The sequence below is a fragment of the Phasianus colchicus genome, chromosome 13, assembly GCF_987193195.1.
Source record: "Phasianus colchicus chromosome 13, bPhaCol1.hap1.1, whole genome shotgun sequence".
NCBI classification, from domain to species: Eukaryota; Metazoa; Chordata; class Aves; order Galliformes; family Phasianidae; genus Phasianus; species Phasianus colchicus.
The window spans coordinates 18,713,817-18,729,777 of NC_143448.1; the positions used below are offsets into that span (position 1 = coordinate 18,713,817).

Here is a 15,961-nt window from a genome sequence, read left to right on the forward strand (position 1 = left end):
GGTTGTTTGGGTTTTTGGTTTTTTTTGCGCAACGACAAAACTGTGCCAATTTACCGCACCGCAACGGTACTACCCGAGTGCCCTCAACGGTATCACTTCTACCCTATCTTACTGTATTGAGTTAGTGGCTCTATAGGTATCCGCTTGTACTATGCAGTTACTGGTGCTATTCTTCTTTTGTAATGTGAATACAGACTTCCTTGATCGAGAAATAAAGGAGAACCGTTAGGAAGCAGCCGTTACCTGGAAGAGAAAACAAGGCAGGAAAATCAAACGTTAGGGACAATCCTGTATGCTGGTACTCCGTAGTGTCGCGAAGGTTACGACGTCACGCCCAACGAGCACGTTATACAACCGAACTTTCGAACCAGAAAGAAATCTCAGGTGCACACGAGGACATGGAAGATAACTAAATACTATTGAAACACTCCCAAGTCAAGGAGGTGAAGTAATGCACTGATGTGATATGAACAGTCAGAGTACTTTGCGTCTGTCCTGCAATTTTGTTTTGTTTTGTTTTTGTTTCAGATTTAAAAAGAAAAAAAAAAGAAAAAGAAAAAGAAAAAAAGAGGCTTTATTCTGTTAATATGTATCTTTACAATTCTTTGTATTGTATAAAAATATTGTAGGTAATTTACCTTGGGTGCAATGTGTTATGTCAAAAGTTTTTATTTTGATATTTTGTCAGAGAAGCAGAGAGAGAGCAGGAAACGCCGTTTTATGATGTTGTATGTGTGCTTTTAAAGTGCCTCTTTAATATTGTTAAATAAACTATGAGATGAAAATATGGGGTGGTACTGTAAAATCATACGTGATTAATCTTTTCAAATATATTCCAATATTTTCACAGAAATTCCCTGTCTGTGTGACATTTGTGGGCTCTTTCTCCCCAGCTGTGCCTGCCCCACTCTCAGCCCCATTCCTAGCCCAACCACAACACAGTCAGTTTCAGAGGCTGATGTTCTGCATGCTTTGGTGTTGCCTCATGCAAAGCAGCTGCTGCAGGACTCGGTGCCCCCACAGGCGTGCAGCTCCTGCATCTTCCAACACATCTGCAGCAGGACGCTTGGCTGCATTTTGCATTTTGAAGCACTTCTGCAGACGCATGCTCAGTGTAAGCATTTATTTTGCCCCAGCAGAAATTCATTCTCATTTTCTGATGCCCATTTTCCAAAGCTACTCCCCAAACCCCACCCACTTGCTATGGACTCCATTAGAAAGTGATCAGCTTTGCCATATCTTTAATGCTCTTGGCTGAGCGATGGATGTGAACTCCAGTGCCCATCCCCAGCATCCCCACCATGGGGACATCCAAGTGGCATCTGCAGGACACCTCCAGAATTTTCCATATTCCCTTTGCCTTTCATAGAAGGCATAGAGTCATTAAGGTTGGAGAAGAGCTCTACAATCACCAAGTCCAACCATTGAGTCATTAAGGATGGAGAAGAGCTCTACAATCACCGAGTCCAACCATTGAGTCATTAAGGATGGAGAAGAGCTCTATGCTCACCAAGTCCAACCATTGAGTCATTAAGGATGGAGAAGAGCTCTACAATCACCAAGTCCAACCATTGAGTCATTAAGGATGGAGAAGAGCTCTATGCTCACCAAGTCCAACCATTGAGTCATTAAGGATGGAGAAGAGCTCTATGCTCACCAAGTCCAACCATTGAGTCATTAAGGATGGAGAAGAGCTCTATGCTCACCAAGTCCAACCATTGAGTCATTAAGGATGGAGAAGAGCTCTGTGCTCACCAAGTCCAACCACTGAGTCATTAAGGATGGAGAAGAGCTCTACGCTCACCAAGTCCCAACACTGAGTCATTAAGGATGGAGAAGAGCTCTACGCTCACCAAGTCCAACCACTGAGTCATTAAGGATGGAGAAGAGCTCTACGCTCACCAAGTCCAACCCCAATCCATCCCACCATGCCCACACACCATGTCCCCACGTGCCACATCTCCACAGCTCTGGAATGCCTCGAGGGACAGGGACTCCACTCACCCATTGGCAGTGACACAGTACTGCAGGGATCGGGACCAGGTGGGGAAAGCTGCCCCATTTGTTCATCCCCAAATTGTCCTCGAGACGACCTCTGCTGCGCAGCACTGAGGTCTGGAGGTGGGAGGCTGACACAAAGCCGGGCGTATTACGTTCTTTAATTACTGTTGCAATCATAACATTTAAACGCTGTCAATGAGAGATAGCTCATAACCGCGGGCTGGAATCCTTGCCACTTGGGGCTTGTAACTAAAACTGCAGGATTAATTTGATTAATTGATAGAATTATTTTCCAAACTACTCTTTTGTTTATGGAGGCTTAAAATGCTCACCGCCCGCACCCTCCTGGTGTGTTGCAGAGTGGAGATAAAGAGGCAGAAAATAATTAGTATGGCTTAATTTAGGGGAAAAAATAACCTCAAAAGAATTTTGCAGAAAATTTAAAGCGGCACATTTTACTTTGTTTTGGCAGGAAATATTATGGAGTTGGAAATGGAACTTTTATATTTTCTCACTCCTATATTTCACCTGGGCTGCAGCCCTACCGGGAGAGGAGTATTTCACTCCGCTTTGCTGCTGCAGCTCTCCCGCACCTCCAGCTTCACACCATGGCAAAATCCCCCTGAGAACAACAGGTTTGCTGCAGGCAAATGCAGGGATGTTGTGCAAGAGCTGCTCTGACTTTATTCCTGCATGCACTGCTCCCCCAAACGCTGCCGGAGCCCCAAACATCCTCCCTGCAGCACTTCATGCTCCTTCTGACACCACTGGAGCACTGAATTCTTCCTTTCATCCCTCCTGAGGGACAGCAGAAGAAAATCCCCCTCCCGTCCATCAGCTCCCAAGCCCTGTAGTTTGCTGAGTGCTGCATTATCCATGCATTGCTGGCACGTTGGACTGATTGCAAAGGCCCATGACAGCACTATTCCAGCAACAAAGGAAGTGATGGGTTGGGATGGGAAGGCATGGCATGGCCCAGCATGGGATGGCATGGCATGAGATGCTCCTTGCTACCACAGCAATGTACCTCTGGGATGCTGCATGGCATTCTGCAGCAATGTGCACAGCCCTGCCACCAGCCCCAGTCTGAAACCAAGGTTCCCATCACATTTGGATATTTCCTGCCTTCTTGCTCCCAGCACACATTTTCTTTCTTCTAGCTGCTGTTTGCTCTCAGAGTCCCCAGATCCAGCTGCCTTTCCTGAAGCCACACAACCAAGTTCCTGCACTGCAGGTCCTTTAAGCCTCACCACTACGCCTGGTGGATAACAGGATCCACCATGGTTGTCACACTGCTGGCACGACTAGAGATATTTTTGTTGCTTGAGTCAAATCTGGCTGTTCCTTGCACAGCAGTAATTTAAATCCTCTCTCACATACCCTCTCCTTGCCAGGGACCTCATGCACCCGCAGCCTCAGGTGTGCAAGCTGCACATCTGAATGCAAGCAGGATGGGGACGTGATGCTCCATTGAGGGCAGATTTAAGGACCAGCATGGAAAGGGGGAGGGAAACCCCAGGCTGGGGTGGGTGTTCAGTGGGGGGTGGGGGGATGGGGATCCTGCCACAACCCCAGGGGTGGGGCTATCAGTCCATTTCAGTGCTGTAGCATCATCCCCAAAGCAGACAGCAGGATAGGAAAAAGAAGAAAGAAAATACACCAAGAAATCACAGAATCACAGAACATCCCAAGTTGGAAGGGACCCATACGGTCTGATCCCAAATCCATTGAATTTGGTGCATGGGGTGGGAGACTGTATATTGCCCATCACCTAGGAGCAATCTGCACATCCCTTTGAAGCCCAGGCCACCCCAGCTCAGCACAGAGGTGACAGGTGGCACTGGGGAGGGCTGTGAGCACCGGTAGGTGGCAGGGCCAGCCCAGCACCCAGCACTGCAGGGCATCCCGGATGCAATTCCACCCTTTTCAGACCAAAAGACACCAAAAAAAAAAAAAAAAAAAAAAAACCAGACTTTTGCAGCCATTCCATTCCTACAGCCCCATCAGAGCCTCTCTGTGCCACTGACTGGCACAGCTGTGGTCCCCATGGGCACCCAGCACCTCTTGGGTGCAGCCAGCCTGGTCACCCATGAAAAATACGTCCAAGGCAGCGCCCAAGCTTTTTCCATTTACATTCCTCTGCCGACACATCCTCTCTAATAATATCACCCCAGATTAATTGGCACTAATACAAATGTACACAGCTCCATAAAAAGATGTCACCTCGCTCACAATGGGGGAAACGGCTGCTTGTGCATTATCTCTGCTCTGCAGGCATGTAATTCACTCCTCAGGAAAACACGCTATTTATTCTGTTACCCTGTAACAATCGCTCAGCAAACACAACGGGATGGAGGGGGAGAAAAAAAAAATCCAAGAGGAGGTGCAGCTGCTGTCACCCACACCCACGAGGAGGTGTCCCCACGCAGGGACACCCCATGCAATGGGGTGGGACACGCAGCATGATGGGGGATGCTCCTGTGCCAAAAGATCTGATCTGAAGCAACTGCAAATTCTGAGGCCTGGGGGGGCGGATCTTATAGGGTTTGGGTGGGTGCCAAAAAGCTAATTAAAAGGACACTGGCAAGGAATGCGCAAAGAGAAGAACTGCAACTCGTTCCCTCCCCCCCCCCCCCACCCCCCCAACCCCCTCAGTGCTGTGTGCTCCTTCCAGGTATGGGGGATTCTTGCAGGGTGAGGTGCATCCACACAGCGTGGGAGGGGTTCAGGGCACTCATGCAGAGAGGTCTGTCCCCAGGGAGCTCTGTGGGGCACAGTGCTGATAGCCATAGTACAAAGAGCCAGGAGAAGTCAGTGTCTCCCAGCCAGGATGGCATGCCAGGGGAGAAAATTTGCCCTACAGCCTCCCCGGATCCACACATGCATTTGTGTTGTGTTTAATTCAAGGCTTCTAGCTGTCTCCCACAAAGGATGGAAGATGCTGTGGATATGTGCCATCAGTGTCCCCATCACCCTGATCCCAAAATACCACATGGACCCCGACAAGTGGCCTCCCAGCCCCATTCAGTGCCAACCCCATAGGGCAGGGGGCAGGCAGCCCTCGGGGCCCTACACAGACATACATGAGCTGTGGCAAAGAATTAAAGGGCACTGGACACAGCCACGTGTCCAGCACTTTGATGGTCTCCAGGAAACTGCAGTCCGGGGCCAAATGAGGTGAAAAACGGTGTGGGACGTTTAGGGGCCGGATGGAGAGCAGGGCAGGGAGCATCTCCGCCCTCAATGGTTCCATTTTTTCCCCTGGAACTCTTCTTAATTCCTAACTTAATTTCTTTTGACATCCTCACTGCCGGCTTGACCTCTTTACTGGAATCATGTGCTGCTTAAAACTCATTATCCCACCATTGAAACAGGAAGTTAATTAAAAACCCTTTAAAAAAGAAGGAGAAAAAAAAAAATAGATAGTGAGGAAGGAAAAAAAAAAAAAAAAAAAAAAAGAGAGAGAGAGAGAGGGAAAAAAAAAGAAAAAGAAAAAGAAATGCAAACCACACACTGGGGGAGGGGTGGGGGAGGACATGGTCGTAGTGCCACACCGTTCCATGCCATGCTGTGCCATCCCATTCAGGAGTCCTGCAGCTTCTAAGGACTGGGTTTTGCTGGCATAGGTTATTTTTGACAGCAGAAATGTTCAGATTATGGACCCATGATGGAAGCAGACCCCTCTGGGCCCTGCTTGGCCCCAAACTAGCTGCACGTGCTGGCACCAAGGGCTGGTACAGAGGTGCCAACATCTGTCCCCATTGTACCCTGGCTTGTCCTCACTGCTCTATGAACCCTGGTGGGATTTCAGGGGGCTCTCCATCCTCAGATGGGGTCGGAAGAGCAGAATGAGGCACTGCGGGAACACCGAATTTCAGGTGGGGGGGGGTAGGACGAGATGTCACCCGCAGAGCAGATGTCCCCAGATGTCCCCACGTGAGAGGGGCACAGTGGGACCGGGACTCCCCATACAGTACATGCCCTCTGTGGGGGCTATGTGTGGACTTGGAGGAACCCGAGACTCCAAGGGGGAACTGAAAACCCACTGTGTCACCCCAAAACAGTTGAGGGTGTCATAGCGGTACACTGGAGCTCGCAAAAAGCCGCGTTCGAACCCCAAATTGGGAAGGGTGGAGGCGGGGCGTGGAGACCCCAATGGAGGACACGCAGGAGGGCTTGGAGCCCCTCAAAAGCCGAGGGCAGGACCCCACAGGAACGAGGCACGACCCCAACGTTGCGCACCGAACCCCGATCCCAACTCCCCCCGCCCCCCCCGCACACACGCACGGCCCCGCCCCGCGCCGCGCGGCACTACGCCATCCGGTGGGCGTGGCCTGGAGGGGGGCGGCGGCCTATGGGCGGCCGCGGTGGAGGAGGCCACGCCCCCGTGGAACGTTCCGCGCGTTTGAGCCGTCCCGGGCGCCCCATTGAGAAAATCCCGCGGCGGCGGCGGCGGCTGCGGCTCCGCTGTGCCGCTTACGGCCCCGGCCCGGCAGCGCGGGGGGGGCGGGCGGGCATGCGAGCGGCCGGGAGCCCGCCCGCCGCCACCCACCTGCCGCCCGCCCAGCCGCCAGGCTCGCCCCGAGCCGAGCGATGTCCAGGAGGAAACAGAGCAACCCCCGGCAGATCAAACGTGAGTTCCCCCCCGCCGCTCGTTTCGCCTTATCGCACGCCCCCCCCCTTTTTTTTTTTAATTTATTTTTAAATGGCTGTTTTTAATGATTTTTATTCCCGTTTTAATGGCTTGATTTTTTTTTTTTTAATTTTTTTTTAATTTTTTTTTTTTTTAATGATGATTTGGCTTTTTTCTCATTTTTGTTATTCGGTTATTTTTAATAATTCTTGATTACCACGCGCCGTTTCTTTTAATTATTTTTTATTACCCTTTTACACTCCGCCTCTGCCCTCAAGCCACCCCCCGAACCCCCCCACCCAACCCCACCACGCTGCCCACCGCCCTCCCCTCGGCTCCGCTCCCGATGGTGCCCTCGATAATCGCTGCAAACATTCCGCTCCGCGACTCCCGGCCCGATAGATACCATCGCTCTGTCGGGACGGCCCTGCAATGCCGATCGTATCGCTCCCACCCGTCGGAGCCGCCCACGGGGCTCTCTGTTCCGCGTGGGGTTCCCCGACCTCCACGGGACATCCCACCCTGTCGTGCTTTCCCTCTCCGCGTTTTTGGGGGGGGGGGTGGGGAAATCGGGATCCCCGTGGGGCCGTTCGGCCGCTGTCCCGCGTGGGTCCGTGGGATGCGGGGCTGGGATGCGCCGTTCGTCGCTGCGTTTTATGAGAAATTCCCCCAACTGTTGGAAGTTTTGGCTGTCGGGTTCCGCCGGCTGCGTTTTCCCTTCCTCTCTCTGTTGGTTTTTCTTTCTTTTTTTTTTTTTTTCTTCTTTTTTTTTTTTTCCCCCTCGAGTCGATGGAAGCGGGCGATAAGGCCGAGATGGGAGGATAGGGAAGGCTGGCCACCATGTGATAATAGGGCTTTATCTTTCTCTTGAAATAATTGCAAGGCTGAGTTGCACCTACCTGTTTCCCTGCCTGGGGTGATTGTTCTGGCGATAAAGCTCAGCAGACTTTTACCCGGCTGGAGTTAAAAATAGTCCCAGCTGCCTCCTCGGGTTGTTGTTTTATTTTTTTTTTTTTCCCTTTTGATTATTCCCTGTTTCCTTTTATCCAACTTCTGCGGGTTCCTCTCTCTGCTCCCCAGCGATGGATCCGGGTCCCTTTTGGCCTCCGGGTGGGGAAAATGGGATAATATGGAGTGGGTGCGGAGGGGATATGGAGTGCTGGGGGGGTGATATGGGGCGTGGGGGGGATATGGGGTGAGGGCGGCTCCCCCCCCCCCCCCCCCCCCACCGTTCACTGCAGAGATGCGAAGCTCTGATACAGTGGGAGGCTGATCTCAGGCCGCCAGCGATGGCCAAAAGCGATTAAAAGCTGAAAGCTTGGAACCCTTCCTGTATGTGTCAACATGAAAACAGTCATTAGAGACGTGGAGCGCCGCGAGAGCGCGTTGCGCTGCCTCCGACAGCCCTCTCCCGAGGAGGGAAAGTATGCATGAATCAGGGCTCTGGTAACCAGACTCCTCTCATGTACAGACCGGACCTGTTTCCACAAAGTCTATCCTTTTTATCATCTCGGCTGGAGCATTAAAACCTCCTCCAGATCCCTATCTGCTTATTTTATTTTCCCCAGTGACGCTATGTTCCTTCTCTGTCTTCATCTCTCTCCTTTTTATTTATTTTTTCTTTTTCTTTTTTTTCTTTTTTTTCTTTTTTTTTGCATTATGTATATTTGACAAACCCGATGTGCAGCGCAGATAAGGGGAGATCGTGGCCGATTGCTGGCAGTGATAAGACAAAGATCAGACACTGGACTATATTTAACCACCCGCTTCAACCTTCCCCTCCCCGAAGGTTTCCTCTCCCCCTGAGAAGGGCTTGGGGCTGCCCCCCTCAGTGCCACGCGATGGGAATGTGCTGATGGGAGCATCGCATCCAGCTGTTGTGTTCTGCAGGGTCTCTGTGCCATGTGCCATTCCCTATCCCATGTCCCTGTGTCCCCATGCCGTGTGCTATTCCCCATCCCTTGTCCCCATGCCATGTGCCATTCCCCATCCCATGTTACCATTCCCCACCTCACGTCCCCATCCCCATGCTGTGTCCCCATCCCCATGCTGTGTCCCCATCCCCATGCTGTGTCCCCATCCCCATGCTGTGTCCCCATCCCCATGCTGTGTCCCCATCCCCATGCTGTGTCCCCATCCCCATGCTGTGTCCCCATCCCCATGCTGTGTCCCCATCCTCCACCTCACATCCTCATGCCATGTGCCTGTCCCTACACCACGTTCTTACCCCCTGGGGGTGGCTCACCTCCCCCCCCTCCTCCCTCCCTCCATCGCCACATTTCACACAGGCTGAGCTCCCTGCAGCTGCCACCGCTTTATTTTCTTTTATTATATATATATTTTTTATTTTATTTTCAGCCTTTTGTTCTGCTGGCAGATAGATGTGAGGGGCTGATAGAGCGCAGGAGCCGATCCCCAGTGCTGATAGCCCCGTGATATTTATTAACTTCAAACGCAGGAGCGCGGCTGATGAGCGAGCAGCTGGCGGCACGCAGCCCTGCGATGGGGGGGGCGATAACATTGACCCGTGCACCTCCCCGAGGGCTGTTTTTAGTATAGAAATGTATTTATTTCTTATTTATTTATTTTTTTTTCCTTCCTAAATGAGCTGGAAGTGAGCACTTTTGTTGTCGTTGCAGGAGGCTGTGGGTTTTTTCTTTTTTTTTTTTTTTTTTTTTTTTTTCCTTTTCCCTTTCTATTCTGCTCTCAGCCAGAGCAGATCTGCGCTCCGATAAACGCAGCCGATCTCCATCCTGATAGAGATCGCCAGCACAGATAAGGGCTGCTTATCTCTCCCAACCAGGCTGGAGCAGCATTCGCTGCAGCAACAAACACAGCGACGAGGGGCAGGAGGGCTCCCACGCTCCCCTTCCTTTGCAATTGTGATTAATGCAGGTGCTTTAATTACCTGATGGGGGGCAGCTGTGTGCATGTGCTGTTATTTCTCAGCGTGTTCCCCCCCCCCACACACACCCTGTGTGCAAAGCAGCCTCAAGTGGAAGCCGAGCTTATCACCTACAGATGTTGCATTACTTTGACGAGCACTGACTTTCTTTTCCGATCGCTATCTCCGATTCTGCTCAGCACAGCAAACGCACGTGGGGGTGAGTGGGGGGGAGGGCTGTCATATTTTTGTCTGTGGATACTTCTTAATTGCCGTGTGATGGTGTTAGATAGCGAGCCCCATCGGAGGGGGGGTAATTTTCCTCTGTTGCAGTGCAGTGGGGCTGTGGGTGCTGCAGGAACCCCGGTGCTGGGATCTATTTTTGGTGGCAGCGGTCACCCCGCTGTGTCTGATCCTCCCGGTGCTCCTCCCGCTGTTGGCTCTGCGTCACTCCTCTCGGTAGCATGCAGGTGACTAAGTCCCTCCGCTCTGTTCTTTTTATTTCCCACTCCCCCTCCCCACCCTCCTGTTGTTCTGCTGCTGCACTTTTCCATCCTCACCGCCTTCCGTGCCTCAGTTTCCCCATCCGCGCTGCCAGAGAGGAGTGGGTGGCAAACAATGTGCTTTTCTCCCCCCCCTACTCCGGGGTTGGGGAGGATTCCCCACCTCATCTGCAGGGAAACCCCTGAGGATAAGCAGCACCTCCCTCAACCGGTCCTATCTGTGAGATTGGGGTGGGGGGGCACAGACCCTCACATGTCCTGCTGATGGGGACGGCCCCCACGTCCTGCAGGGTGCTGCTGCTGCTGCTCCCATGGGCGCTGCCACCCCGCGTGCCAACCCCTCCCCTCTTGTGCAAGCCCCTCCGAGCTCCTGCCAGCTGTGACTCAGTGCTGGCAGGGCCCTGTGGCACCTCTGCCCCCGCAGCCAGCTGCTGCCATCCCCTTGGGATGCGCTGGGAGCTGCACTTAGAGGTGAGGACCCATTGGAGCATCTTTGTAGAATGGGGTGGCTCAGGCTAGGCCATTGGTGCTGTGATGATGGGGATGTAGCCATCAGTGCTATGGGACATCCCACCATCCTGGCTCTGGTCCTGCATGGCCACCAACTCTGCTCACGGCAGGGTGAGGGGCTTTCAGCCAACCGTAGGTGATGCTGTGAGGTTGGAAAAAGGCAACCTCGTATCCGCTGGGGTTGGGGGAAGGGATGTCACCGTGGCTGGTGGCACAGGGACACCTCACTTCTGTGCCTCCCCATGGCACAATCATCATTTGGATCCCGTGCTCTGTGTTGTGCCGTGCTCTGCCAGTTGTTGGGTTTGTGTGGGCTGCTACCCCAACTTCAGACCTCTCCGGGGGTCTGTCCCCAAGCTGCTGTCCCCATAAGCTCCATGCTGTCCTCCCCACTACCTGCAGGATGAGAACTGTGGTGAGCCAGGGATCACTTCCAGGGCTCTGATGGAGACGGGCGCTGTGCTTTGGGACATCCCTGTCCCCAGCCCCTGGAGTCAAGGGTTGTCTGCAGGATTTGTGCTCTGTGTGCAGGCTGGAGAGGTCTCTCTTTTCCCTGGGTGGATCATGAGGCTTTTGCTGAATTGTGGGCTGGTGATGTGGGCTGGGAATGAGCCGTGATGCCCGTGGGGGTGTTGTGGCAGATGGAGCAGAGGATAGGGCAGAAGAGTGACACTGGATGGCAGCGTCCCAGAGGCAACTGTGGACCCAGCAACAACATGCCCTGCATCCCTCCGTGTGTCCCCATCTCGGATACCCACTGATGGGCGATGGGGGCATCCTGGAGTGGATGTGTAATGCTCAGCATTGGGGTGGATGGCACCACATCCGTTGCAAGGATGGCACTCAGACTGGGAGCTGTAGTGTTGGCAAAGCCTGGGGGCACCCTGCAGTTTGGGGTTAAGTGGACCTTTTTTTGGGCAAGGGAAGAGGCCTCGTCCTCAACTCCTGGGGGAAGGGGAGGTCTCCTCTAACTCAGAGCTCTCTGGTTGTGTCCCGTGACCGCGGCTGCCGCCTGACTCAGGAGTTTTGGCTGCTCGTGCTCAGCGAGGCTGCCGTCCTGCTCCATATTTTATCAGAAAAGTTCAAGTGTTTCGGGGGTAATAAAGTTCCCTCTTCCGACAGCCCCGCAGTGAAGGCTGCGCATTGTTCCTGTAGCAGCATGTTTTTTCGGAAGGGATGAAATGCTGAAAGGAATGTAACTGCTGACCTTGGGCTGCAGCGGGGTTAAGGAGTGTGTGCCTATGAGTCACTCCCGATAAGAGCCTTCCACGGCTTTTTTTTTTTCCTCCTTTTTTTTTTTTTTCCCCTCCAAAATAATTCTTTATCTCCCGTTTCTCACATCAACATATTTTCTTGACATCTTGAATAGGAAGCAAGCCTTTTTCTCTCTCTCTCTCTGCCCATCCGATGCAGTAGGGTCGCGTGGTGGTCATCCTTTGGGGTCACCGAGCGCCGTGCCGTCATCGCGGTGCCACCCATGCCGGGCACATCCCCATTCCCAGCACTTGGGGCAGCTCACGGCGCTCCATCTCCCAGCCGAGGCCTCTCGCACTACTTCCAGCTCTATGATAATGCGGAAAGTTGAACTGGCCCCATTACTGCGCTGCGATGGTTGCGGCGATAAGGCTGCGATAATGGCAGCGATAGCGGCAGCTCGGTAGCCAATGGCTCTGCCGCTCCTCCCATTAACATTCCCCACCACGGCCCGGCTCGGAGCTGCCTATCTGCTCTCCATTTCCACTCCTCCGCTAGATAAGAATGGAAATACTGACTTCATAGCTCACTGATTAAAGTGTCTGGATTTCTTGATAATACACAGATAAATTATGTTTTTCAAAAAGAAGGTAGGGAAGGGAGCGCGAGGGGAGGGAAAAACCTCCGGTCCATTTTTATTATTATTTTTTTTTTCATTCCCTTTCCCTCTTTCTCAGGGTGAGGTGGGGCACAGCGGGCAGCAGCAGCTTATGGGGTTTGAGCATACAGGGCCGTGCGCTTCCCATGCTGTGAGCTGGATCGCATCCTCACTCCGTGCATGGCACGGCTTCGTGCAGCTGGGCTGCCTGCACTGCATCCTCAGCCGTGAGCGTTACGTCCCTAAGGATGGTGGCACTCGGCCACCTGGGACCTGCTGGCACCGTGCTTTGCTGCATGCCATGGGGATGCTCAGCTTCCCCCACTGCCGCGATGCCACGTGGTGCGTGGTTGTTCCCAATGGACTGCAGCCAGCTTGCTGTGCCTGGGGATACTTTTCCTTCTGGACCTCCTCACATCCCCCCCCAGCTCTGCTTCCAGGACTTCTTCCCATCTCTTTTCTGCATCTGCTGGTTGTGCTCTGTGTGTTGGGTTCCACCCTGGGATGCTGCTGCGTGGTTCAGCTCTGGGTCCAGCCTCACTCCACAGGCGCATCCTCATCGTTATCCCATCCAGCACTAAGGATGCTCAGTCCTTCCTGCCTGGTGCCCTGAAAAATCACTTTTATTGGGTGTTTTCCTAAATATTGCTGATGTTCCTTAACCATCCTTGCCAGAGCCAACGGGGCTCGCGGGCTTTTTGGTTCCTAGCACAGGGAAAGGTATCGGCTATGGGAATCTCAGTTTGTTTCATCCAAATATAAAACTAAAGAGCAAACAGTATAAAGTTCATTTTTTAATGTGCTGCCCCATTCCAGTTGGGCTGTTCTCTTGAATTTTTTTTTTTTTTTTTTAGAGGAACTGCGATAAAAAGCAGCGATAAAGCCAGGACTGTTTTGTGTAGGAGTCGGTATCTGCGTTATCTATCTCCCTTTTTCACTCTCCGAGCAGCTCTGTTGTTTTTTACCCTTATCTCGCTCCACCAAAATGCCAAGAACAGGAAAAAAAAAAAAAAAAGAGAGAGAGAAAAAGAAAAGCAACCCAAGCACGCGTGGTGTGCAGACACCAACCCAGCACTGGGGGCTGCTGGGGGCAGAGGGGGGCTGCAAAGGGCACTGAGGGCTGCACACCCACAGGAGTAGCAAGGGATGCGGGAGCCCAACTGATGGCTCAGTGCACGCTGTGCCTCACAGGGATGTGCTGTGCTCCCCATCCCTGCTAGTCCCCATGTTACTGATCGTGGAGTTGGAGCTGGTGGCATGCTGGGGGAGTGGGAGCATCCCCAGCAGTGATGTTGGTGGCTGGTGGGCATCCTGCTGTACCCTCGTGCTCTTGTGATGCTGTTGGTGGCTGAAGTTTGAGGGCGCAATTTGGCCCCATCCCTTTGCTGGCAGTTGTTTGGATGGAGGGATTTGAGGCTCCCCAGGTTGGGGACCTGCAGCAGTGAGAGGTGGTGGGTGACCCTGGGTGGGTCTGGGGGTGATTTGTCACTGGATTAGCACAGTGTGTGAATTCTGGCCTCTCTATCACCTGCTGCTTGTGGTGTTCATGGTGCTGTGCAGTGGATGAGCATCCCCATCACTCCCTATTCCCATCACACACCATTCCCACCCCTGTCCTTTCTCCATTCCCATCCCTATTGCACGCCATCCTCGTCCCCATTCCTCTCTATCCCATCCCCTCCCATCCTTCAGGGCCTCATGGTGCCGGGATCCTGCACAGGAGCAGGACATAATTATTCCAGGTTGGAGGAAAAATACTGAAAAGGAGATACTTCACCCAAAAAAAGTCCCTTTAACCAAGGCCTATTTGCTCCATGATGCTTTTGGGGCCGTTTCCTGGACCACACAGTTGTGCCACCTGATCCCAGTTGTACATCCCTTCATGTCCCTGCACGGTGCTGCCTCAGTTTCCCCCCGCACAGAGGTGTGACAGCAGCATCTCCATTCCCACCCCATCCTCCGGCAGCAGATCGCATCCCCATTTTTGTGCAGCAATCTGCTCCAATCCATCTGATGCGCCGGGGCCGGGGACGGCTCTATTAGAAGCTCTCCTCTCTTAAAATCTATCAGGGCCTTATCGGCCCCATCTGAAACGTAAAGTCACTTCATTGTCATTGTTCCTGTATTTTCTTTCTCATTATTTCCCCGTGCCCCCCGCGGCCGCTCCCCCCGCCCCGCGGCGGCTGTTTGATACGATGCGGGCTCTGTGCTATTAGTATTAGTAATCGCGTCCCCTGAAGTGAAACAATCTCCTGTAATCTATCAGCGGTTTATCGGCCCTATCTGAGCGCCGGGAATGGCTGGGCTCGGCGATGGCGCCATGCTCGGGCGCTGATAAAGTTACAGAGTTCAGCCGGTGATGAATGTTAAGTAACTGCACCCCGCGCAGATAGGATGTGGACTTGGCAGGGGGAGCAGCTCCGGCTGAAACCAATCTCTCCCCTATCAGCAGGGCTGGTTTTTCTCAGGCTCTGCCTTTCGGCTCGGCTTTTTCTTTTCTTTTTTTTTCTTTTTCTCGCTCTATATGTGCACGTTTTGGGATGAGCATCGCCGTGGGTGTCGAAGTGGCGCGTGGGATGGGCTCTGCTCTCCCGTCGTCTTCCTCCGTCTCTCCAAGGGAGCTTGTAGAACACAGAGGGGTGGTTGGGATGGGAGATCTGTTGGGCCTCTCCCCACTTGGGCCAAGCTTGCTTTGGGGGATGCTCAAGGATGCAGGAGGCGTGGAGTGGCCATGGGTTGCCCATCCCAATGGCACGCACGGGGAGGGTGCGCCCATGCCGTAGGAGAGGTGCCACCCGCATCTCACCATTGTCCCTTAGCCTCTTGCTGGTGGAGCTTATAGAGCCACTGCTTTGGTCTCAGAGCATTCCCTTAGGGATGCAAGTGTCCCCTGCAGCCATTGGGTTGGGATCACCATGCAGGCACCCAACAGAGCATCCCCCACCCCGGCAGCAAAACACCCTCTGTCCTATGGTGCAGACATAAGCATCCTCCCCCCACACCTCCCCATATATATATATTTATGATTTTTTTCTTCCTCACCCTTTTAACACAAGGGAGCCGCAGGGTGAGTTTATCTGGGTGCGATAGAAAAGGGCTCCCGATTCGAGATAGGTACAGCTGGGGCTGGCCCCAACATTATCAGCTCCATGCATGGGGTTGATATTAAAAATGCTGATATCTTCAGGAGGGGGGAGGGGATGCCGTTCCAAACCTGCGCTCGGGCTGATAGGGAAAGTTTTGTGCACAAAAGTGCTCGTTTGCCCCCAAAATGAGCAGTCTGCATCGCTGAGAGGTATATTGCAGTTTTGGTCAGGTTAAGGTGAGAAAGGTCAGCCAAGGGGAGGACAGAATAACCCTGTAGATAGCACGCCCTCTGGGGACTCGTGTCATTTCCTAGCCACCAAAACCTCCATTGGCTGCAGCTCCTGGCACCTCCTGTGCTGCTCAGGGCACCCGAGGCCATGCAGAGCATTAGGGCTGCTGGAAAAGAAACCTTAATAAGTGCCGGGAAAAAAATTGGGTGAGAAGTGTGGGCTGCTGGCCCATCAGATAGCGGTGGTTTTGGATCACCCTGC

At 52.9% G+C, this 15,961-nt stretch overlaps 1 protein-coding gene across 3 annotated transcripts in view; it reads left to right on the plus strand.

Annotated features, from left to right (window-relative positions):
• The first annotated feature begins 6,519 nt into the window (after positions 1-6,519).
• Positions 6,520-15,961, plus strand: part of ZFPM1 (zinc finger protein, FOG family member 1) — a 28,157-nt gene continuing 18,715 nt past the window's right edge. For 2 of the 3 annotated variants that reach the window (XM_031615476.2, XM_031615475.2), the window contains exon 1: positions 6,520-6,634. In XM_031615476.2, the coding sequence (XP_031471336.2) occupies positions 6,595-6,634 (40 nt within the window). In that variant the 5' untranslated portion in view covers positions 6,520-6,594. Of the gene's footprint in view, positions 6,635-9,344; positions 9,739-15,961 lie in introns of those variants that run through there. The other variant, XM_090149473.1, reaches the window with a different exon arrangement.